The 24,062-nt window shown below is 47.8% G+C and overlaps 1 protein-coding gene across 4 annotated transcripts; it reads right to left on the minus strand.

Annotated features, from left to right (window-relative positions):
- Nucleotides 1–936: 936 nt before the first annotated feature.
- LOC141931267 (DEP domain-containing mTOR-interacting protein-like) lies at nt 937–18,781 on the minus strand. 4 transcript variants are annotated; one of them, XM_074843179.1, is made up of 11 exons: nt 18,445–18,527; nt 13,388–13,508; nt 12,951–13,093; nt 10,359–10,537; nt 7,084–7,207; nt 5,655–5,833; nt 4,888–5,073; nt 4,387–4,527; nt 3,987–4,057; nt 2,407–2,511; nt 937–1,218 (listed from the first exon to the last, which is right to left on the minus strand). In XM_074843179.1, exons 3-11 carry the CDS (start codon nt 12,965–12,967, stop codon nt 1,093–1,095), a joined length of 1,128 nt encoding a protein of 375 aa, XP_074699280.1. In that variant the 5' UTR covers nt 12,968–13,093; nt 13,388–13,508; nt 18,445–18,527; the 3' UTR covers nt 937–1,092. The 4 variants fall into 4 exon arrangements, with proteins under 4 accessions (XP_074699280.1, XP_074699279.1, XP_074699282.1 ...); XM_074843178.1 differs by lacking the exon at nt 18,445–18,527 and having other exon boundaries at nt 13,388–13,950; XM_074843181.1 differs by lacking the exons at nt 12,951–13,093; nt 13,388–13,508 and having other exon boundaries at nt 18,445–18,781.
- Between the last annotated feature and the right edge of the window lie 5,281 nt (nt 18,782–24,062).

The raw sequence follows: 24,062 nt of genomic DNA on the forward strand, positions 1-24,062 counted from the left end.
TTTTTTTTTTTTTAAGACTTGGTTGGTGGCCAAAAGAGCTGCAGAGGGACCTGCCCTAAGCAGGAGCCCTGGAAATCATTCTGCTCTATGCACGGCATTGCAGGCTGAGGGCAAGCAGGATGCGCTGTGAACTGGAAAGCAAGAAACCTCCCCAGTTTCTTGTTATTACCTGTTATTCTAAATTTAGTTCATTTTCAGGGTAGTCTGTGTATGAATATTCTGCACTGTCTGCTAATGCAGTCATCCCGGGAGCAGCAGGGCTTGGGGCTGGATTTTGGTGGCTTTCACTAATTTCTGTTCCCTCCCAGAGTCAAACTCAGACCATGACACATTTTCTTTTGGGCAGACACTGTTTAGGGTTGCTCCTTTCCCCCCCTGCCTCCCGTTACTAGGTTGGTGGCAGCCTACGGTGTTTGGGACCTCTGCCTGGCTCCATGCGGAGGTGAAGCTGGTTGATGAATTTAAGCATTATTAGGGGGTGGAAGAACAAAAAGCACAGTCATGGAAGTCTCACCTTTGCAAGAAACAGCAGGGAAGAGCAAACAGTCCTGGCTGTGTGTGTGGCTAAGCCAAGAGAGTAGCAGGAGCCTTAGACTTTCTTTACCAGGAAGCATACATCACTGTATTCATTTCCTTATTTTCTTGACAGAGTCAATGGCACGGCTTATCGGGCCATCTGGAAAGCACATCGTGTTCTTGGTAGACTGCACAGACAACTCAGGGGAGCTCAGATATACTCACTTGCTTGGGTATCAAACTTCTTGCTGCTTACCAGCCTGTACCACCAGCCTTGCAGCTTAGCTGGGTGAATGACTTGTTCTGAGACTTGGTTTCATGATGTGCTGAACTCCCCCACTGGCATTAAAAAGGAGCTGCAGGAGCTTAGACCCTCTCAAGAACAGGTAGAGCCAAATATTTCAACAACATCAAAATCTGTGACTTGTCCGTTAGAACGTATTTATTTGAAAATATATTAAAATGCCTGGCTAACATTTCACAGTGAATGGTCAAGCCTGGTCCCTCCCCACAGTCCGTCCTTGCTTAGTGGAGTGTCCTGCCTTTCCAAACAGCTGTGGGATGAGACTGCTTTGTTCATTCAATGGCTTCCATGACTTCCATCACGAGAGTTCGTGGTCCTGTCATGATGAGGCTGCTGATGGTTTGATAGTCCAGATGCAAAACACACATACCATTCACTGAGAAAACAAACTGGCACACCTGCAAGGAGAGGAAGGGCAGGTTACCTTCAGCCGACGTCTTCTTGGCAAATTCTGCCCATGATGGACTCGAGCCAGAGGCTGCAAAGCAAGTAACTTGCTACAAAATCCTGCAACCCCTAAAACATTACCACTCTGTAAGATACACTAATAATCACTGTGCTATGATCACTACATCATAAAAAAGGGACCAAAGGGATATAGACTGTGAGCTAACAGAGAGAAAAAAAAAAAAAAGCACTCATTTATGAGCAGTGGTTCATTTCACAGATGGAAATGAGGCACAATATTAACATCTAGCAATTTGGTAGCAAATGAGATTAGGTAAGGAGAAATTAACTGGGCTCTTGAGTAAATGAAACAAATTCATCCATCCCCTTCCAATCCTGCCTGAAGCAAACAAGGAGTCACACTCTGCCTTTGAAGAATCCCATTATTTCAAATATCCACACGACTTTAGACTTATGTAGAAATTACTCCCTCACTGCTGAGGTTTTTATAGGGAACCGTGAGACTCAACATTTCTTTCCTTCATGCCTAAAACTTGACACACAAAACCCATATGTGCCTGGGTCTAAAATGAGTTTCAAGACCTCAGTTCATTTCACCTGAGCTGGAAATACTGGAAGTTACTTGACAAATCAAAGCAAGGCATCAGTCTGAAGTTATTAAGCTTTCATGTACATGGAAAATAGTTCCACACAGAACTGCACTGTTAATAGCAGAGAAACACAAAATGCGTTACACGTCTCAGGATCCGTGAGAGCCAGTGGTTCAGGATAAAGCTCTGGTCCTTCCCTGCTTCACTGGGGTTATATACAGTTACTGGAGCTGAGCTGGGAATTCTCTGCTTTGTTTCTAGCAGCTCAAACAGTTTCTACAACTCCAAAGTCTGCCACAGGGACAGTTTAGTTTTGACAGAGTTTTTTTGGGTTTAGCTGCCCCCAGCCCCTGTGCTGTCCTGGCAAAAGGCAAACCCACCGCTGTGCAGCCACACACAGTGCACTTGGCCTGCAGAGAGCATCCTTCCCTCCGCCTCTCGCTGCCCTGCCAGAGCTCCATGGGCCGACTCAACCAAACTGATCTCTACTGCAGGAGGTGAGATTATCACAGAGGATGTGTTCAGCCTGAAATCTCAAACAGGACATAAGTCCCTGCCTCTGGGTAAGTCACCACAAGTGAGAAGTACCTTCATCCCTGCAGCAGCAGCAGGTCCTCCTGGGTCCACTGCCTGGATGTGGCAAGGTCTTCCTCCTCGGACCACAAACCCCCAGCCCACCGCATCCCCCACAATCTACAAGCAGAACAAAAAGGTTTTAAAAACCAAGGAATGGGCTGGATAGAGGAGATGCAACAGTTCCTAGTGAGATGGAGAGCTCTGCTCATGATCCTAATCTATCATGGGTGGGAGAGAAAGGGCTGTGCACCAAGCGAGATGCACAACCACAGATTAATTGCTCTCTGCAATGCTGCTTTCTGTTTAATATCCCCTGCCAGCAAGTGTAGAAGAGTGAAGCACAGGCAGCATGAAGTTGAAGTGCAAGGCATGCACCAAGAACGTGTGGAGAACATTTCCAGAGCACGCACATGACGCCTTTTCCTTGGCACAGAAGAGCATTTCCAGGGTGGAAGTAGCCACTCTTAATTTTTCCCACTCTGATCTCAGTCTGTCAGAGCAGTTTGCTGTAATGCCGTGGCCATCTGATGTGACTAAAAGAGAAAAGGAATTCCCAAAGGACTTTGCACATTACCCATATAAATAAATAACAGCAACTGCACACTAAGCAGAAGGAAATGAGCCATGAAAGGCCGAGGCTGGCAGAGTTGAAGGACAGGGCAAGAACATTCAGGAGGAGAATGAACGACACATCCTCATACATGCCACACTAATCACCAGCTTTATTTTTCTTGCTCCTTCCCACCAATTTCTACAGCACAGTTAATTTGGGAACCTGATCCACAGCTCCTCTGTAACCCCACTTGTGTCAAACCCGTACGGCAAGACAGCCCTCACACTTTCTAAACTGGTGAGATTCCCCCTTTCAAAGGTGGGCAGGAAAGAGATGAGAAGTTTTACACAAAAATAAACAAGCACGATAGGATCTGCAGGGCAGGAACTGTCTTGCAACATTCACAGCCAGCACCCACCAGCCCTGCCTTGACCGGTCCTACAGCTTTAGAAATAATTAGAAAAACAAAAGCCCAGAACTCAGGTTGTCTGCAGCATCCTGGAGATTTTGCAGTGTGTTTATTTTGTCCATTAAAAAAAAAAAAAAGCCCATCCAAAGAAAGGGAAGAGTGGCCCTCAGATGCTCCCAATTCAGTGCTGCTCCATCAGATGCTGACAGATCATGGCAGCATATTTGATCTGCAGCAGGAACCTGAAAGATGCATAAAGCTGTGCATAAAGGTGATATCGGTGTGACACAGAGGACGTGTCTCAACTGTCACAGGACTTAACTGATTATACAGTTTGCATGGAGCTGGGGGAAATATAAATGGGAGTTGTTCTGCCCAGGAAACATTCTCTTTCCTGATCTACCCCTTTGACACACATTAAGCTAAAGCAGAGGCTGTGCACATTTTCACCCACAAGAATATCTGCAGACATTGACCCACTGAGACTCACCAAGAAAGAGCGGTAATGATGTGACATGCAATCAAAGTTTCAACGTACAGAGGTCGGAGCAGCAGGCAGAAAGCTATCAAAGAGCAGGCAGAGCACTCGATACTGTCGGGTTAGCAATACCATTCGCTGTGGTCACTTACAGTTAGTGTTTTCTTGACGTAAGGGGCCCCAGGGGACAGGAGCTCTTCAGTGGTGACGGGTCTCTTTAACACTAGAGCAGAAGGTGACAGATCCTATCAGAATCAAGGGTTTCATACATTAAAGTGCATAACGAGGCAGCCTGGGGATTACCATGGGCTGGCAAACAGGTGTTAGAACCAGCCACAGTTACTGCCCACAGAAATCTTTGCATTCACCTCAATGTTTTTCAAAACACTTGCACAACTTTTCAAGTCAAGGCTCAGAGGTGAGGTTGCCCCTCTCCTCCTGCAAGTCACCAAGATGACAGTGGATGTGTTTGGACCTGAGGCTTGAGCTAGCCCACACCCTGAAGGAATAGCTGTATCCTGTGCAGCCACAGGGCCATGCAGAAGCCCAGACCTGATTTGGGGTTGCACTCAGCCACAGGAGGGAACACCAGCGCAGGAGTAGTGCTGAAGTAGGGGTTGGAGTTTCCAGCGAGGGAAGTGATGCTGCTCCTTCGAACCGCTGAGACAATTTTGATCTCCTTGTTGGTCTGGACTGAAAGAGGCAGAAATAGCAGTTACCCCAGGAAGGAACAGACTAGTTTAAAATAACAAACTTCCCCCACCTGCCTGACCCACATCTGAGAGGTAACCATGCACCAAGGATGGCATTTGAGCTTAGAAAGAATAAAACCAGCTTCAAGGAAAGACCAAGAGCTGAGCTGATGGTAAGTTGAGTTATTCTCCTGGGATGGGGAGCTGTGATGGAGACTGCCACTGCATCATGACATCCACCACAAACCAGTGAGATGGGTGGTCACTTCATGGGCTGCCTGGCAGAACACCCTCAGCTCTGGGATACTCTGGCAATGTAATCCTTGCTTTCACACCCCTCCACAAACACATTCACAGTTACCAGAGAGAAAGCTGGTGTTGCCTGGGTCCGGATTGAGCTTGCGAAGACAGAAGGGACTGTCCGGGCTCTCGGAGAGGGCACGAGAAGAATTCTCATTGAGTAACTCTGTGAGACGACGCCTCCGTCGAAAGTTGATCCAGAATTGGTAGAGGATGTCACTGTCAAAGAAGTGATGCCTGTTGGAGACTAGGAGAGAATAGGGGAGGAGGGAGAGGCTGAGAGGGTTTGAAAAAACATACAGCAAATACACTGAGGGACCCAGATGAATTGCTTTTAATGTCTCTGTGTCCTATTGCAGTTTTTTGGACTGTTTGGGAATGCTACCTGCAGGGAAGGAGGAACAGCAGGGCCACCTCCCCAAGAGATGTCATCTCCTGGGGGTGCACCACCAAGTCACAGGCCTCCACCTGCCTCAAGACACTTAGAGGACTCCCTGCCTTCTGAATTGAACATGTAACTCCTGCAGATGGTTATGATCTCCAGCCAAGCATAGCAGAACCTTACATCCTCACAGCCCAGCCCTCCAAACCCAGGGGTGGATCCCAGTCCTGCGGCCGGAGGCTTTGAAGAACTGAAGAGCAATAGCTCAGATTTCAACTCAAAGCCTTTGTGGGTGGTGGAAGATTGATCCGATTTCAAAGGTCACTGGCTCCAAACTTAGAACTAAAAGGCCCCATTGCCATCTCCAAGTGGGCACTTGACCAGCACTTGTTTCACGCCATGAATGGGGATTTGTTCCTCCCGGCTCCAGCCAGACCCTCACTCACCATGCTGAATGATCCCGTGCTCCAGCAGCGCCCTTCCCAGCTCCACTGCTTCCTTTCGGTTCTCCGCTTCTCCCTCCTGAATGAGCCAGTCGACCATCTCACAGCCCAAGAAAGTCCTCTGGTACTTCACCGAGTTCTCCTCTCTCACCTTCAGAATTGACTCTTCCACGCTCACCAGCCTGGCACAGAGGTGATGCTGTGCAGCCCTGCCATCCCACCCGGGAGCTGCAGCCGGCCGAAGCGAGGCCAAGAGAAGCGGGCAAAGCGTTACAGCCAAAACATTGCTGCCTGGGAGCAGTGGGAAGGGAGGGAGAGATGCAGAGCTGCAGTCAGGCAGCTTTGTAAATCTTCTCACAGCGGAGGAAGCAGCTCCAGCAAAACCAGTCCAGCTGCGACCTCAGCTGAAGACCGCGGGGGAAAGCCAAGCAAGAAACCGAATGCACACACCACATGGCAGATAATCCAAATTGATGGAGAAGGTGCGTTTCTGTAAACACATATTCAGTTTGCAGCACAATCGAGAGCTAAATGCGGTGTCTCCACGAGAGGGTGCAGCGGGCTCAGCTGTGGGACGCCGGGATGCTCTTCCCGGTCGCACGGCCACCACCCCCGAGTAAAAGCAAAGTACAAGGGATGCGCGTCTGCCAGAGGGGCAGGGAGCCAAAATCCTCCCCTTCCACCCCCCCACCCCAGCGGCTGGCTGAAGGACTTCTCCCTCAGTGCCAGGTTGTGAATCTGATTGCCAGGCTTTGAGGATGCAGATGATGTGAAGAGGCTGTTAAAGGAAACAGGGGGGGTCTGTGGTTGAACCCAGTCTAACAAAAGGACTCGTGAGATATCTGGGAAGATAGCTTAGATTTAGAACCAGAAACAATCAACATAAAGAAAACTAAACACTTTGAGGCGAAAGGAGTTTTCTTTACTGCTTGAGAATTAGTTTTTCCATTTTAAATTTTGCAAATAGGCTAAGCGAGATGCAGGGATCCAGGCCCACGAGGGCCCTGAAGATCCTCTACCCTGCTGATTTTGGTGGGACGTAAATCCTAACTGTGCTGGTGGAAGCAACATTCCCAGGGAGGCTGGGAATGGCCACTGGACATGCCCATCCCAGGAGCACTCAAACTGCAGCCTGGACACTAGCGCTTCCCCGTGCCAGGTCCAGGACCTGCGCTTGGGTTGGAGTCTCCAAAAGCATCCAAGTTCAGAATCCAGCTCCTGGCCCAGACCCAAAGAGGCCAGTTGTCCTGCGGCTGTGACAGGGCTCAGGAAACAGCATTTCCCAGCGCTACAGCACAGGGTGCAGAGAAGGAAGAGAAAAGCCAGCTGTAGCTGCAGCTCCCGGCTGTAGAGCATCAGCAGCAAGCACAGCCAGAGCGCACTCCCACCGCCCCTTCTTGGGAGCTGTTTTGCCGGGGAAGAACTCACGTACTTCTCGTAAAGACTCTGCCCTCTCATGAACACCTTCACGTCCTTACTGAGAGGGAAGGTCCCGTCATCCTTGCGGAAGCGGTACAGCAGCTTGGCGTCCTTGTAGTCCGAGTGCTCGTCGCAGACTGAAAGCGGTTCAGAGCAGGGATGTCAGTGCTGGGGGCGGCTGTCAGTCCCTAAGGGACAGACAGACCTGCACAGGCTCAGGAGGGTGTTATCTCCTGGTTAAAAGCTATGGGGGCTGCAGGCGATGTCCTCTATGCCCCTCATACCTCGGAGCAACCAGCATCCGAGCCTTTGCTCCCCAAATTAGGTGCTTACGAACAGCGTGCTGGTGGGAGAGCTCATTCCCACTGAACATACCTCGGAAAAGCTCGAGGTTGAGTCTACATTTTAAGCCAGACACTAAGATGTTCATTAGAACAAACTAGGAAGTTTTTGGGTTTGTTTTTTTCTTGTTGGTCTTTGGGTTTTTCAGCTGTTTAAATTTAAATGTTGATGTTTTGGTTTAGACTAAAAGAAAACAAACTGATTGTCTCAATCAGGTTTTTTTAGAAAGCTACTGCCACGTGTAAGTAGACTTGGAAGACAGGAGGAAAAACCCCACACTTCATCCAAAACCCCATAAAATCAGCTCTGTCCCCATCAAAAATACCTGTAAGCTAAAATGTATAATGACACCAACTTTTCCACAGCATTTTGTGGCAACTCTGCCCAATTCATTTGCACAGTAAACTGACCTCAAGTGAGAATTTTTTCTTCAAAGCTACGTGCATTCAACTGGAATAATCAAATCTATATGAAAAGCCTCAGTTTCATCTTGGGGATGAGAACAGACATGCATTTACAGGTTGTGTAAAGTGCATGCAACATTTAGCAAGTAAATATTTGGGATCCAGCCTTGAGATAAACTTGCCTGCAACAGATTCCTAGACTACAAGTCAAAAAAACCCCAACCAAACCCCAAAAAACAGAACCGCACAGCCCCAAAATCACAGCTCAGAGCAGTCAGCCTGCCCTTCTTCAGGTCCACCCATCTGAAGCAAGAAGGAGAAACTTCAGCAGTTAAAAAAAAAAAAGTAAATATGCCCAAAAACCAAAGAAAATTTGTCAAAGGGGAAAAGAAAACCACAAAGATTTCCTCGCTAAAGTAAGGTAACCCACTAGAGTGAAATTCAAATTATACAAGATACTTCTCGTGAAAATTTTAGCACTTGTTCATTCTTCTGAGCAGGCTGGCAAAACTTCATTCCCCTTTCGGTAAGCAGCAAAATGCTCCAAACTGTCAGATTATTTGGAGTTCATCATTCCTCCTGAGCAGTGGTCTTGATGTGAAATCAGGACGCTAAAGCCCATGACTCACCAAGCAAGCAGGCAGGCTGAGAAGGTTGTTTTAAAAGGTGAAAGTTTGCATTTTCTGAACTCCAAGGAGCAATGATTCAGATGTCATTGCAATTGGGAATTGAACAAAAAACCTCACAGGACTACACCCATTAGAAAACCGAAGCATTTTTGCTATTTGAAGTCCAATTTCAAGGTGTTTCCAGCAAGTAATAGAACAACAGCTCAAACCACATCAGACCGTTAAGAGGCAGCACAGATAATGATCTTCATGAGATAATTATCGTCTTCTGGATCCCAGTGGAGAAGAGGGCAAACAGTTTAGACAGCAAAGCACTTAGCGCAGTGCTGCGGTTAGCAGGCAGCCTTGTTTCCATAGGACCAACAAAAATTAATGGTCATAAGGCAAGTTGGAAAGTCAGCTTCTGTGTCCTGCCAGGAATTATCACAGAAGCAGGAGGGACACGTCCGTGATAAGCAATCAAAACAGCACCGGTACCCAGTGCTGCACAGGTTTAACAAACTAATGGATTTATTTGAAACTGTCGGCTGGAAAGATGGAAAAATAATCAGTTTTAAGTGTTAATGGTTAACTGAGGACTCACTGCTTCAGCTTTACACTTTTGTGATAAAGCACAGCAGCAGTTTATTTTTATTCAAGGCAGCTTAATGTAAAGGGCATTAACCTCAGCAAGTAGCAGATGGCAACAGAGTGTTTGCATTGCAGTGGTCCAAGGCAGCTATTTCTGGACCCTAAAGAGGAGGGGGGAAGAGAGGGCTGAATAGTTGTCACCTGCTTCTGTCTCCTCAGCTTCATCCTCTTGTGACAAACTACCACCCTACTCCAGGTTACCACAGCTCCTCCCCCGAGGACTTGGAAGCAAAAGAGCTCAACCAAGAGTCAGCAGCTCAGCCACAGCCCTTCCCAACAAGGGCAGGGGTCCCCCAGGCCTATTGAAAATCCAGGACTTTTGTTCCTGATTGGGCCTGACCAAAAAAAAAAAAAATTAAAAAAAATTAAAAAAAAAAAAAATCACACTGAGAGGAACAGCTCTTCGCTAATGTGTCCTTGTTTCCTGTTGTTACACTGGGACCAAGGGCTGGACCTTGGGGACTGCTCTGCAGCTCAGGGACAGGCACAGACCACAGTACATGACCCGAGTTAATCCAAAACTGCTGGAAGTTACAAATAATTTTTAAAAAGAACAAAGCCTGAGTACTAAAAGCTGGGCTTGAGAACTGCTGCTTTTATCCCCAGCCCACCCCCCTTTTTTTTTTTTTTTAATTTTAACAGGTTCCATAGCTAAGCCTTCAAAATAGTGTCACACACTTAATTCCCAAGGGAGGCATTCCTACAGGATTGCTTCAGCCCCAGGTTTACAGGTACCAGATGACTTTTTGCTTCGAGTGGTGTTGACTCCACACCCCTACTTGTCCCACCCCAGCATGGATGGGGAAACTGAGGAACGCTGGGCTCTTACGGTAAAAAAAATGAACTTTCCTGCAGAGGTGAAGCATGTGTTCTCATTCAGCTTCTGCTTCTGCACATGAGCTAGACCAGCTTTTTAAAAAATATCCACCACCAGCTGCTGATGCAACTGCTGTAGGGCAATATAGGTCAGGTGTTGCTGAACTTGCTTTCAAATAAGAGGCACTTCAGGTGCTGCTTTACCAGTGCACAGCCCAAATCCCTTTTCTGTGGGACAGGGAGCTGGCACATCCCCCAGAGCACTGCAGCTTCACACAGATCCAACCCCATAGAGCCTCATGCCTGCCCATCATCTCCCAGCTTCTCCAGGAGCCCTCACCCACAGGAGGGTTGTGAACAGGGACCTGACCATGCTCCCATGCCCTGGGCTGATGGACACACACGGTGACCAGATACACGGCCACCTCCCTGGGGAGACTCAGCAGGGAGCAGAGAAACCCACACACCATGATGGATGATGTAATGGTCCATCAGCTTCTGCATGAGCCGGATGCCCGTCTCTCGGTCTGGTGCTTCTTTGTGGTCGATCAGCCAGTCTGTGAGCTCCTTCGCCACAAAGCAGTTGGGGTATGTTCGGAGGTGGTAACGTCTGTCCTTAATGAGCTTCCCATCGTGGAGGCGAAGCCTAGACAGAAAAACAGCCCTTGAGCATAGCTGGTGTTACAGGAGAATTTGGGTCTAATAGCCCAGCCTAGAGGAACCACTGATGATCTGGGAGCAAGCACCCAGTGACTTATAAATCCAACCAAAGCTCTTGATTTTGCCAGACTGCATCAGTCAATCCTAAGGAGCCTCTCCATCATCCCCTTCTCTCCTCCTACCACTATACAGGTTATATAACCGCCTGCACGAGTCTTAATCTGAAGCATGTCTTTTTGTTCTAAACAAGTCTCTAAAAAATACACAGCAGCTAACTGAAGCTTGTGAAGAAGGGTCAAAACACAGAAAAAAAAATAGTAGTACATATACTTGTCATCTTGGCATGATTCTGTGTCTGGCTCTCACAGAGTCGCAGAATCATCTCGGTTGGAAAAGCCCTTGAAGCTCCTCCAGCCCCACCATGAACCTCACCCTGACCGTTCCCAACTCCACCAGATCCCTCAGCGCTGGGTCAACCCGACTCTTCAACCCCTCCAAGGATGGGGACTCCCCCCCTGCCCTGGGCAGCCCATTCCAACGCCCAACAACCCCTTCTGCAAAGAAATCCTTCCTAAGAGCCAGTCTGACCCTGCCCTGGTGCAGCTTGAGGCCATTCCCTCTTGTCCTGGCGCTTGCTACTTTGTTAAAGAGACTCATCCTTCCTGATAACCATGAAAACAGGAATGGAGGTGCCCCCAGGACAAAACCTTAGTCATAGCTCAGGGTGGGAGCAGTAACAGGAGCCCTCGTTTCTTCTGCAAGTGCCAGGTGGATCCCATGCCCTACTTACTAATACACATACCCACTAATCCATAGCAACAGTGGACAACAGTCCTGACATTTTAGTTAAAACCTAGTTTAATCTGAGATAGTTTAGTTAAAATCTAGTTTAAACTGGGATAGACTGGGACAGAGTTTACCAAAACAAAAACCATCCTATCCCGAAAACCCTGATGTTATGGCTAGTCTGTGACTCTGATGGAAAGACATATGTGGGTGAAGGTTACTCAAGTGAGTATAACTTTGAATTTTAAAAGGACCTTAACAACTCTGCAAGCCACAAGGCACAGAGATCTTATGTGTTCAAGCCAAAGCCAACCCAGTTTGGCAGAAGATCTGTCCAGGAGCCAAACTTCTGCCCTGTAGTCATGACTGTTCCCAAAATACCAACCCTGGAAAATGCCCAGTGCATGCAGCAGACTCAGAGGGGAGATATTAATTAAACATCTCCTCTGTAACTCCAGGATGTTTCTGTTTTCAAATTACTCATTTCAATGCACAGTTTTGCCTTGAGCCAGTATATTTTACAAAGGCATTCATCACTGCAGCCTTTCTTTATTTCATGCCTCCAGTTCTTTTGTTCTGTTTGAAGAAGTTGTGTACAACACAGCATGTTGGACAACAGTTACAGGCACCACAGGAGAAGTTTTAAATATGTTAAAAATCCATCAGGTAATAATGGCTTATCCTATATTGTAGGATTTACAAATACTAGGGTCTCAAAAATCTTAAGGTAAAACCTTTTGTTGGATGGAGAATGAGTAACTGATTGTTACAGTTAATGCTGAGGCTGCTACAAGCCAACATAAATCTTAACAGATATTTTCAAACCTTCCCTGTAACTAAAATACTAAACCAAAGATTCATGCAGAACCAGCTCCCGGCCTTGCCTTTGACAGGCCTCCCTCAAACACTGAAGTCTATATTCAGTATTTTACTCTCTATCTGGAAGGCTCATTCCCACAAGTGACCAGCAGTCATTCTGCATATGGATTTTGCCTGAATAGAACAGTTCACAGACAGCTGCCTGTTATTTTTAGAGTTTTTAGCTTTTTCCTTCCTTTATTTCATGGTCCACTGTCAAAATACAATTGGACACAGTCAGCAGCAACAGCAAACGGAGAAGCTCCCCACCCAGACATCCCGCTGCTATGGGAGAAGACAAGCAGTCATTATTTATATGCTTTCTTTCCTTCGTAATCAGCAAGTGGGATGCCACTTTAGAGGCACGTTTAGTAGAGATAAGAAATGTACCAAGAGTACTCAATTGCTATCAAGAGTCTGCAGGAGTCTATAGAGACTAGATATATATACACACACATATATACATACACATCTTCACCCACAATAATACATAGACCATAATAACACAAGGCCTGAGCAGAAAGTGGTTGGGAGAATAATATTTCCCCACAGTTTTTTTTTTATCACGTTTCAGAATACTGCAGAAAATGCATAAATCTTGAGGGGAAAAAAAAAAAAAAGAAAAGAAAAAAGGTTTTCAGCAAACTATACTACGAAAATCTAAGATTAAAAAAAAAAAAAATCCAAAACCACTTATTTTGAAACTATTCTGTTGGAACAATTGCCAGGACAGGAATTAAGTGGTATTTAAGCACCTCTGGAGCAGCAGCATCCTCGGGCTGTTTTAAGTTCGTGACGAATTTGCTCTCTTGCCGGCAGGCCCAGGGCAGCGGAAGATGCACAGCTCGAGTGTCCTTGTGTTCTTTTCACTTCCCTCTTGTTTACCATTTCCCATCAACTATGAGGAGACAAATTCTGTCCTTCAGACACAGAAGGACGTAATACCACTGTGTCTTCGAACAGCTCAGCTGACACCCTCTAGAAACCAGTCCGTGTTGCAAAAACAAAGCCTGTGAAATTATGAGTGGCTTACAATTGTGCTTCCAGATTAAAAAGTTTTAAGGAAGGATGTGTAATGCAATATTATGAGTTTTCTAGATGACAAAGCCTTCCCCATGTACATATTACTTCTTCAGAAGGGAAAAAAAAAAAAAAGGCAGCAAGCAGAATAAAGCAAGGACAAAATACTTGCCAGAACACGAGAGTTGACTCTTACGAAACACTCCTCGCTTGGCAGTCGCTGAGCTGCTTTCACATGCGTTTGCTTTGGGTAGGCTGCGTTGGGTAACCAAACTGGGCTTTTGTCAAGGTCACTACAAAGACATCATTATTCATCCTGTGTAACCTTGTTGAAAGGCAGATCCACAGCAGTGTAAATAGGAAAAAAAAAAAAAAACACAACCCAAAAACCACAAAACAGAAAAAAACCCCCCACAAGTCACTTCAGCTGTTACAAACACAACGTCCCTGCTCCTCTGGCAGGCCAGCATTTTCCCAGCAGCGTTACGGGTGTCCACTGCTGGAGGGCAACCCAGGTTGCTCCTCTTTCAATTACTTCTGCGTGTTCACACTTTGTGCAATTTCACAGCTGAGAGTCTAAATCAGAAAGCAAAGGGCTTTCTTGTATTGGAAAAGGTGCTGCTTTTACTGTGTCATGGTTGCACAGCCAGAGCGATCCCTAAAGCGACAGATTTTCTGCACCAAGAACTCGTGTGTGCCAGCATGGAGTGGGAAGTCTCCCTGGGCTGCTCTCCATCACCTCCTAACCATGTCAACAGACCTTGAGCATCTCAAATGTCAAGGTGAATCTTTCAAGGATATTAACTCTGGTTCGCATTCCCACAGCGGTTAAGTACAGATGAATGGCCCTGGAAAGATGCATCACCCAAAGGATCTTTTCTGTTCCTATCTCTACAGAAAAAAAGAAAAAACAAAAACACCAAACCACAAACAAACAAACAACTAAGTGCTCAGTAAAAGGCAGCAACAACCACAACAGCATATCTGCAAAGTAGCTGCTGGAGAGGCACGTTCATGCAAAACTCCCACTGCAAACAGGCTCAGCAAAACCCAGTTTGCTGCGCTCCCAGTCTGCAAAAGCACCAGTACGTTCCAAGGGAGAGGGGAAAGCTTTGCATGTCTGTGGCAGCCCAAAGCAGCACAGAGATGTTTTGTTCTCCTACTTGTATTTAAATGTATGTATAGGAAAACAGGACTTGTATCTCAAAAAGAAACCCTGGCAAGCACAAGTCTACTTCCCAGTCCTCACGTTCACCAGGGCTGAAAATAACGTTCAGCTGGTGACCACCACATCAAGCAGTGTCCCACGATCCCTCCAGGAAAACATCCCCACTTCAAGAGGTCCAAGTTCAACAGAGAACACCAAATCTCCTGTGGACCCAAGAGTTTTGGCCAGGAATACAAGTTTTGTCTTGTTCAGCTACACACCTTTGAGTGAGCCCAATGTCCAGAGCATCAAAGTATGAGCATTTTGTTTAACAGTGTCTCAATCTGAGTATCCAAATAAAACACTCGGCACCACTGAAAATTTTGGACAGTGGCTGAAATCACAGTTTTGCTCTTCATAGAAAACTTTCCTTCTCCTCTCACTTCTTCTGCTCAAGACATAAGTTTACCAAGTATATTTTATGTTTAAGAGTGACTAATGCAGCTTAACAGAGTTATTAGAGAACAGCCGGTTCACTTGACCATGAGGAATACCCAGAAGAGAGCGCACAGAGACTTGTCTATACTTGAGAAACTCAGATTACAGCAGGGTGTGAATTCAAAGCTCAGTAGCTGTTCCAGGATATCTCTGTGCAGATAAGCCATTTGTTGCAATTAAAAATGACTAATTGAGCCTTTTACAGAATGCCACCCAGGACCACAGAACGCCCAGTAAAACTAATGTGATTTTTATGCAAGTTCATATGTCTGAAACATAAAGACCGACAGCAGATGTGAGGAACGAGTCTGAGACAGAAGCCCTCAAAACCAAGACCAAAGTGTAAATTTATCATCTTCGTCTTTTTGATGGGGAGAGACTCAAGACCCAAAACTCTCTTCCCTCCCCATGGACTAGAAAGCAGCATCCCCGTGGAAGCAAATGGACCCTGGCAGACAGACAGCCCCAAGCACAGCTTCCACGCTCCCCTCGACTCCGTTAGTTTGCTCCCGGCCATCCCCACGAAGCATTCCCTCACCCCTCGCTTGTGCAGCTATTTCTGTCTGGGAAGCACATCCTGACACTGAACAGGCTCATCCCTCCAGCCAAACCAAACTCAGAGGGATTTGCAAACTTGCTGGGAAGCCAAAGAACTGTAAAGATGGAGCAAAGGTTTGTTTGATTAAATACAATAGTGGGGAGGCAGGGCAGGAAGCGGAGAACAGGGAAAAACAAATATTTGAGATTTTATGTAAATACAACAGCGTATTTGCTGATCGAGGTTTACAGAGTCAGGGCAGACCACGAGGCTCCTTTACATGCTTCTTTATTCCTGGGGAAAAGCAGGGGACCACTCCACAGACATTTAGCCCTGCCCCATCTGCTGTTGCCCGAGTCATCATCCAGCCTCTCTGCCTCAGTTTCCCCATTGCTCCCTACTGGGCATCCAGGCCCTAGGAAGATTCATATCACTAACTCCTTATCTGCCAGGCTGCAAGATCCCCAAAAGACAAGAGACTGGCTCGAGCACACAGCGTGCTCTGCTCTGCAGCGCTCAATTCTCCTTTCAGTGAGGGAAAGAGGAGCCCCACAGCAGGTTGATGTCCATCTCTTCATCCTCCTGCCTGGGTTTTACACCCCCGTGCTGGCCAGCAGCTCCTTCCAGTCTTTCTGCACTGGGAACAGGTTCCTGCCCAGAGCAAAGCAGAAGGATGAGACTGTTCTGTGCTGAGCCACCAGCACAAGGACCCACCTCTCCATCCCTGTGAGCACTGGGGGCCTGCCTTGGCCTTTACACCCATCACCCACAGCTCGCAGCTGAAGAAGAGAGCAGTTGTGCTGGATGGAATCCACCTGCTCTTCTCCACGCACCAACGAGCTTGAGCCTTCTAAGAGCAGGTCAGGGGCACGAAGCAGCCAAAGCTGCCCAAAGGCAGATCGGGTCTGCTCCCTGCGCTGCGGTGTTTGCAAAACAGCACGTGTCCCCCAGCACCACGTATTTAGTGCACAACAGCATCTGAAGTGAGGGCTCTAACCTCTGCTCTACCCTTGCTTCCAAGCCCTCCTATCACCCCTTCCAGCAGAGATAACCTGCATCACGTTCACCCTGGGGTAGCAAACAAACTGCAACCTGCTGCCATGAGCTTGGTCTGAAAAAAACTCCCAGATTTTGGGAGCTCCCTAACCAGGAGACTCCAAGGCACTCCGGCTATAAGGTGGGGTGGGGGGGGAAAAAAAAAAAAAGAAAAAAGAAAAAGATGGATGCCCCAAAAAGTACATGTATTTTGGGTTTTCTATTCACCTTTATCCCAGCTGCACTAAAGAAAAGTTATTCCCTCTTGCACAGACCTGGCCTCCCTTCAGGCTTTTAGCATCCTTTTTAAAGGCCCAGAGCACATTCATGCTGCCAATAAGGAGTGAAGTTTCCAGACAAATGTTGGGAGGAAAAAGGGAATTAGTATTATTGGTGTTCAGAAATCTGTAGCATTTGACCTATGCCTTTACCTTGCTCAGAAGAACTAGCATAGCCTGCAGTACACTAGAAGAGCTCTGTTCATAGATTTCTTGTATCTCTTTCTCCTCCTTACAGTCACGATCACCAAATGCTCCAGGAGCTGACATGCTCCTGTCCTCTGAAAGGCACGAGGAAGCCACGTCATTCCCCTAGATGACACTGATCAGTTTTAACACGTCTTGATTATTTCATTTTTTCTCTGAATCCCTGACCCTCTTTTGGCCCAGGCTATAGGAGCCATTTTAAACCTCAGTCACTCCAGAGGAGTAAAATACTGGAAATACAAATGTGAATAAGCCTGCCCTGCCCACAAGATAGAAAAAGTTATAACTTTACATCTCTTACACTGAGTTATTGAAATGAGACAAGTCACTCTTAGATCAGCTGCTGCTTTTCCCTATAAGAAAGTTAAGCTCGCTTTCAAAGCCTTGCTTACAACATGAACTGCAAACACTGCAAAGGCAGAAAGGTTGATGCAGCCTCCACCTGCAACAGCATCTTCCCCAGTCACTATCTGAAGAAAAGATTTAATTTCTGGAGCTAGGACAGTAATAATTGTAAAACACAGTAGACTAGAAACGCAAGTAACCATCACTACATGTTTAAAAAACAACCAATTTGGACACAGGATGTGTTTTCAAGATGGGGCCCTAATCCTTATTTGGAAATTATCAATCCTTGATACGGTAAAAATAATAAAGCTAAGGCTAACATGACTCACTGAGAACGGACAACAGAGCGACACAGAGCTAATTTTAGGAATCTGATGTTAGCACACTTGGGCTCTGGGCTCTTTACATTACTCAAGGATACATTTCCTATTTTCCACCCACATTTCAAAGCAAAACAGAAGAGTTCCAGACACAAACAAGCAAACTCTGCTCAAGAGCTAGAAAAGCTACGGTCGCATGCTTAGAAGAAAGGAGGGGTCTGACCCCAGATACACAAGGAACACATTTTCTCAGCCACGTGGGTTTTCTTGTATAGGAGAACATATTTCTGTTTTCATAAGAAAAAAACCTCAGAAGCTGCTCAAGAACAGGGGCTACAAACCAGTGGAAGTTCCCACAAGCGAATTTCAAGAGAGGGACGACCCTACATGTTGCTGTGCAAAACAATTCAGGTGCATGGCACCCGTGGGATGACCTCCCCCATCGCTCCCAAAGTCCAAACGAGCCCCGAGCCGGTGCTGTTGCTATCCAGCCAGGGACCAGGGACCTCGGGGAGGCTGCACAGTGTCACCACATCGGGCTCTGCACTTGGGAGAAGATGCAAAAGCAGGAAAAAAACCTGTTGCCATCTAAAACCACCTGCCAGTTGCTTGGCACCTGGAGGCAAAGGGCAGGGGATGCCTGGAGAGGAGCAGCAGGACAAGGTAATATGGGAAAGGACCTGGTTCACCACTGGTTTGGTGGGTGAAAAAAGGATCAGTAGATGCTGGGGAGGAGAAAAGCACCTGTGGGGAAGGGCTCGCTCAAGGATAAAGCCTTGAGCATCCTAACCGGGTACAGTGGGGAGCCCCAGGGTGCAGCCCTGTCCCAGCCTGGAGGAGGGCCCCATCACCTCCTACCTCAGTTGCTCTCCAGCAATCATCACCTCAGCCCTGTAGTGCTGCTCCGTGGCTTTCTTCTTCAGGCTGGTGCTCAGGCTCTCCATGCCGGGCAGGAGGTGGGCAGCAGTGGGGAGATGTGCCCGGGGTAGCCCACACACCCCATGGGATGCGGGTTGAGAAGATGCTGGTCTCCAGCGCGGTCCCCAGCCTGGCTGGCAAGGTGCAGGTAGGCAGCCTGGAGCTGCTGGCTCCAGCTCCCCGCCTCTCCTTCCCTCTCTGTAGTCTCTGGAGGAGGAGCCTGCTGCAATCTGATCCTGGCTTTGCTGGTTTCTCACCCGCTCGTCCCTGGCCAGGCTTCAGCTGAGAGCCGGGAAGGTGGCAGGTCTGCTTTCCAGCAGGCTGCGGACAGTGTCCTTTCTGCTTGCTCTGTGTAGATGACTCCAGCAGGCTCTGGGCATAGGCAGGCTGTAGGATGAGTGGTTCAATTAGCAGTAAGAAGGACAAACACCTCCTTCCTTATGCGGTAACTTTCCTATGAAGGGTTCAGGATGTGCCATTCCCTGATGCAAGCCATGTGGCTTGCCCCCAACCTCTTCCCTGCAGGATTTCCACCTCTCCCCAGGGTGGGCTGCACTCAACACCATGGCCACACTTCCTAAAAAGTGGGCTCAGAGCAGCTTGAGCATCGTAGCAGCCATCAGAGAGCTTGGATGGAGAAGCACAGGCTGATAATCAGCAAGAGCTGGCACTGATGAGTCTGGGACTCTGCTGGTGCCAAGCTATTTGCCTGTATGGTGATACTAGCTACAGCCTTTAAAAATCTACCTCCAGGCACTGATACCTGCCTCAGCTACTACCAGTCATTTTTATTATTTGAGATATTTTCTGCAGGCCAGAGCTGACCTGAAAGCAGTGATGTTCAGCAAAGAACTAGGCAGAGGAACTGGGATGTGGAGATGGTTAATTCCATGCATCATTACCATTGGATGCATGTGTAATTATAGTTCCATTAGTTAAAGTAGGAGTGAAAAATACTGGTTGGCATAAAGGACCAAACAGAAATGCAAAAGAGGGGGGAAACCTACCAAAAGAGAATGTGGAAATGAGGTTGAAGGAAGGAAATCGTATCAGCTAAGGAGATTCTGCTTCAATCTGAAGCCTAATAAAGCACTAATAAACTAAATGCTGTTAGTTAGTTGTTAGTTCGTTAGCTGTCTAATTTAGTTAGACCATCATTAGCACCAGTTTGTCAGCGAGGAGCTAGTTAGCCAATACCCCCATCAGCACAAGCAGACCCTTCCAGGCTTACATTCCCCCTGCACCATACTATTGCTAAATCAGACAAGCTCAGATTAGTGTTTCGAGAAGGGCAGCACGCAGTGCCAGGGCCAAGGTCTGAAATCAAAGGGGGAGCTGTGTGCCTCCTGCCGCGGAGCAGCAGCGAGCTGGCACGTGGGACCACACAGTCTTGGCAGTCCCGAATGAGCTCAGTGTCCTAAAACACGGCTCGCTGCGGTGGCAGGCGAGCAGAGGGGGACCAGCTTTCACAGCCTGCCTGCCCTCCTGGCTACGCTGGCCCTGGGCTGTCTGTGCCTCCCATGGCTTCCTTACCTTTTGTGACCTCTCTCCCAAAAGCAAATCATTGAAACACTTTCCTTTTGTCACCGAGTCCTGAGAAGTGAGATTTCAGATGATCGCTGGGCTCCTGGATCCCTAAGAGATGGATGCTGAAACATTTCAGAGAGGGGGACAGATGCTTCGTAAGCTCTTCAGAGTCCAGGCTGGGGTGCAGAGCCCAGTAACACCCAGCTGTTGATATGTCACTGACAAGTACTGCTAATCCTTGCCAAGTCGGGAGGGGATTTTCATACCATCCCAACAGACCCAGCTCTTGTGTCAGCTGTTGTGGAGGTGCCAAGGCACACCTTTACAAGGGCTGAGCACGTGGCGTGCAGCTCGCTCCTCGGGGTGAAGTTTGCAGAATCACTTGGCTGAGGGCTGTAGGTGCTGCTGCTGATTTCCCCGTCTGGCAGCCACCTTCTCGCTGCTTGGACGGCTGCAAACTTGGTTGACTTCATCAGATACCCACCAGGTTTTCTGCCCCGTAACAGAGCCCAGCATCAGGCTTTCACCGATTTGCATGAGTTGTTCCACCATGTCCGTATCCTTTCTGTTGACCTGGGTGGGACAAACCCCTGACAGCGTGAGATGTCAGTGCTCCTGTGCAAGCATTCAGGGTGTGCATTGTCCATCTCCAGGCAGCACAGTCTGAGCAGAGGGTGGGGGAAGATGTTTCTGCACATGGGGGCAGAGCACAAAGGAACGGGCAACACAGGGTAAAGGCACTGCTGTAGCTGGAGGTACGCTGGTCTTCACAGAATCACAGAATCATTCAGGTTGGAAAAGACCGTTGGGATCATCGAGTCCGACCACCAGCCCTACTCTACAAAGTTCTCCCCTGCACCATATCCCCCAACATCTCATCTAATCGACCCTTAAACACACCCAGGGATGGTGACTCCACCCCCCCCCTGGGCAGCCTATTCCACTGTCTGACCACTCTTTCTGGGAAACATTTTTTCCTCATGTCCAGTCTGAACCTCCCCTGTTGCAGTTTAAAGCCGTTCCCTCTTGTTCTGTCACTAATTCCCTGTGAGAAGAGACCAGCACCAACCTCTCTACAATGTCCTTTCAGGGAGCTGTAGAGAGTGATGAGGTCTCCCCTCAGCCTTCTCCTCCTCACACTAAACTGTCCCAGCTCCTTCAATCTCTCCTCACAGGATTTATTCTCCAGGCCCTTCCCCAGCCTCGTTGCCTTCCTCTGCACTCGCTCCAGCACCTCGAGATCTCTCTCGTATTGAGGTGCCCAGAACTGGACACAACACTCCAGATGTGACCTCACCAGTGCAGAGCACAGGGGGACTATCACCTCCCTACTTCTGCTGGTCACACTGTTCTTCCTCCAGCCAGCATCACCGCCAGCTCTCTGCTGAGGAAGGAGCAGCAGAGGTGTAGCTAGTGGGGCTGAACAAACCTCAGTGCTCCTGTCCAAGTCAAACAGCCACTGCAGCCCGGCTGTGTGGAGAGCAGCAGCGATGGGCTGCACCAACAAGGCCCCTTCTATCCGGGCTCTCCCGGAGCATACTCGCTCCCACGTCCTGCGGATCACGCCAGGCCATAAAGGCAGGAAAACAGGCTCCCCTTGTGCACGCTGGCAGCCCTGGGACAGCTCTCAGAACATCTCCTGGAGTCCGCTCCGCCGTCGCTGATGCTGGTGGGTCTGTGCCAGTCTCAGCAAAAGGGCCTTTAAGGTGCTCCCAGGGCAGGCAGGGCTCGTCCCCACCCACCGCTGCAGCATCCTTCATTCATAAGGAAATACGTGCCATGAGGAGACCTCCCCCAAACCTGCCCATCCCATCACTCCCCCCATCACAGACGGGCAGGCGGCTCCTGCACCCTGCCCGCACACAGCAGGGCCCTGTGTTCCTCCTCAGAGCTGGCGTCCAGCTCTCGTCCATCACTCCCCAGGCCATCCAACCCACAGAGCCACCGCAGAGCTGTCCCTTCTCCTAGCCCATGGCTAATTTGGAATTTGCCAAAAAACAGCACCTGTAGGCAGCTGCTTTCCCACACCCACTGCGTGCCCAGGGCTGCTTTTGATGGTCGAAACAGTAGCGCAGAGCTAAAAGCAGAATGATCTAAGGTTAATGTCACCTCACTACCAGAATAATGGGCTGAGAGGATTTGCCTGCTGCTCTGGCCGATCCCATGACTGTGTCCTTTCACTGCAGAGGTGCACAAGAGACCAGGGGTTCCCCCTTTGCTTTCTTTCTTGGTCAGGTATTCTTCACTTCACCTAGGGAGAAACTGCTGCTGTTTTATTCATTGGATATTAAATGTCTTCCTAATAATAATAAAAAAAAAGTAAGAAAAGGAGAGAGTATTTGACTATTTCAAGTGAAGCTCCAAGCCTAAGAGTGAATATTTTGCTGTTATAGTAACAAGGTAAAGGATTTCAGCTCTTGCCAGCTTCTTTCATGAAAAACACAAGAGAAGAAAAGCTTATTACTTCCATAAATAACCTTGTAAAATGTACCCTTTAAATTGGACATTAATGTTTCTATTTAATCCACAAAATCAAGGAAGAGAAGCTACTAAAAATATATTATCTCCCCTTCTCAAGCCCTGGGAGTACTCAGCAGTCGGCGGTACTCAGGTCTGCTGAGGATGGTGGATCCGTGCTTGGAAAGCTGCGTGTGGGGATGAGGGGCAGCTGTAGAAACTGAAGCTTCTCATGAGAGGACAGAGGACCACTGTAAAATTATAACTGGTACAGAGAAGGTGACTATGGAGTAGTTGTTCTCCCAACGAGGACCAGGGCCAAGCTCATGAAATGAGTCAGCAGTCTTAAGACAAACTATAGGAATTTTTTTCCCCTTCACCAGCATAAAATTAAATTGTGCAACTTGTCATCGCTGAATATTAAATTTCAAAATCTAATGGATTAAAAAAGGGATTAGGTAAATTCATGCAGGACAGGTCTTGGCACAGAACGTGGTAATCCGGATGCTTACTTGTGTCTTCATTGCTGGAAGCTGCAAGAATATGTTAGTGGAGAGATTACTCACCATTTCTTATCATCTTCCCCTGGCATCTGCTACTGGTCCACATCAGAGGAAGGATCCAAGCCTGGAGGAACTTCTACTCACCATCAGCACAGCAGTCTGAATGTCACAACCTTGGGTTTTTACCCTGGTGTTTAGGGGGAAGAGCATCTCATCAGTTCAGGAGAAAAAGGGACATTAAAGCAAAGTCAGGCGTGCCCCATGCTCACAGCACCCGGCTCTTAATTAACCTCAGGAGTGCCCTTTGCAGATTTGACACCTTTTCCCCAAAGCATTTTGTGTCACTGCCTTCAGAACAATCTCTGAGCAAGCTGATGCTAACTCCACCCTGGAGGTGATAGCACTTAAGGGCTGGGAAAAACAGTCCCTAGATATGTCTCCCCGACTCGTGCAGGGTTTAATTAACTCATTAGTGATCAGCTAGATCTACAGATGAAAAGTGCTATTCATGGTATGGCTTTGGAGTCCAAGGCTACAAACAATATGCACGCAGCACTGCAGAGTCACTTCATCTAGGTCCCCTCTCCAGAGGAAGCGTAGTGTCTGAATTTTTCTGTTTCAATAGATTAGTAAGTAGTTTGACTCCTTAAGTGTTCAGAAAAGATAGAGGCACCTCTGGGTGCAGCCAGGTATCTCGGTTTTCAGCTCCCAACATTGTTACAACATCAAGTAGAAGGTTTAGCACCCACTGATCTTTTTTTAAAAAAAAATTTTTTTTTCTTCTTTTTCTCAAGCAGGGCTGAGATAAAGACAGGAGTCTGTTTTTAAATTATAAATGCACGATTTGTCAAAAGATTAAAAAAACCTATTTATAAAGCACACTTGCAGCAGCAAGCCAGGAGTGAGCACAGAGGACACTACAATCTGTCACAGTCATCCTTGTCATCCTTAGTCCTTTGTCTAAACTGCATCCTCCCCACCGCAGCTCAGGCTCTGCATTTCAAGCGGAGCGCTGCAGAAATCTCCCGTGCAGGGTAGGAGAGCCTGGCAACAGACTGAGATTCAGCTTTT

This window comes from Strix aluco, chromosome 17, assembly GCF_031877795.1.
Source record: "Strix aluco isolate bStrAlu1 chromosome 17, bStrAlu1.hap1, whole genome shotgun sequence".
NCBI lineage: Eukaryota > Metazoa > Chordata > Aves > Strigiformes > Strigidae > Strix > Strix aluco.

Bases quoted from the DNA above. Each gene is read 5' to 3' on its own strand.
- LOC141931267 (XM_074843181.1), bottom strand. From the start codon at position 18,530: ATGGAGAGCCTGAGCACCAGCCTGAAGAAGAAAGCCACGGAGCAGCAC. The intron at 2,512-3,986 runs GTAAGTGACCAC...TTCTGCTTGTAG, and splicing joins ACGTCAAGAAAACACTAACT to ATTGTGGGGGATGCGGTGGG. The intron at 1,219-2,406 runs GTACTTCTCACT...CTCTCCTTGCAG, and splicing joins CTGCTGCTGCAGGGATGAAG to GTGTGCCAGTTTGTTTTCTC.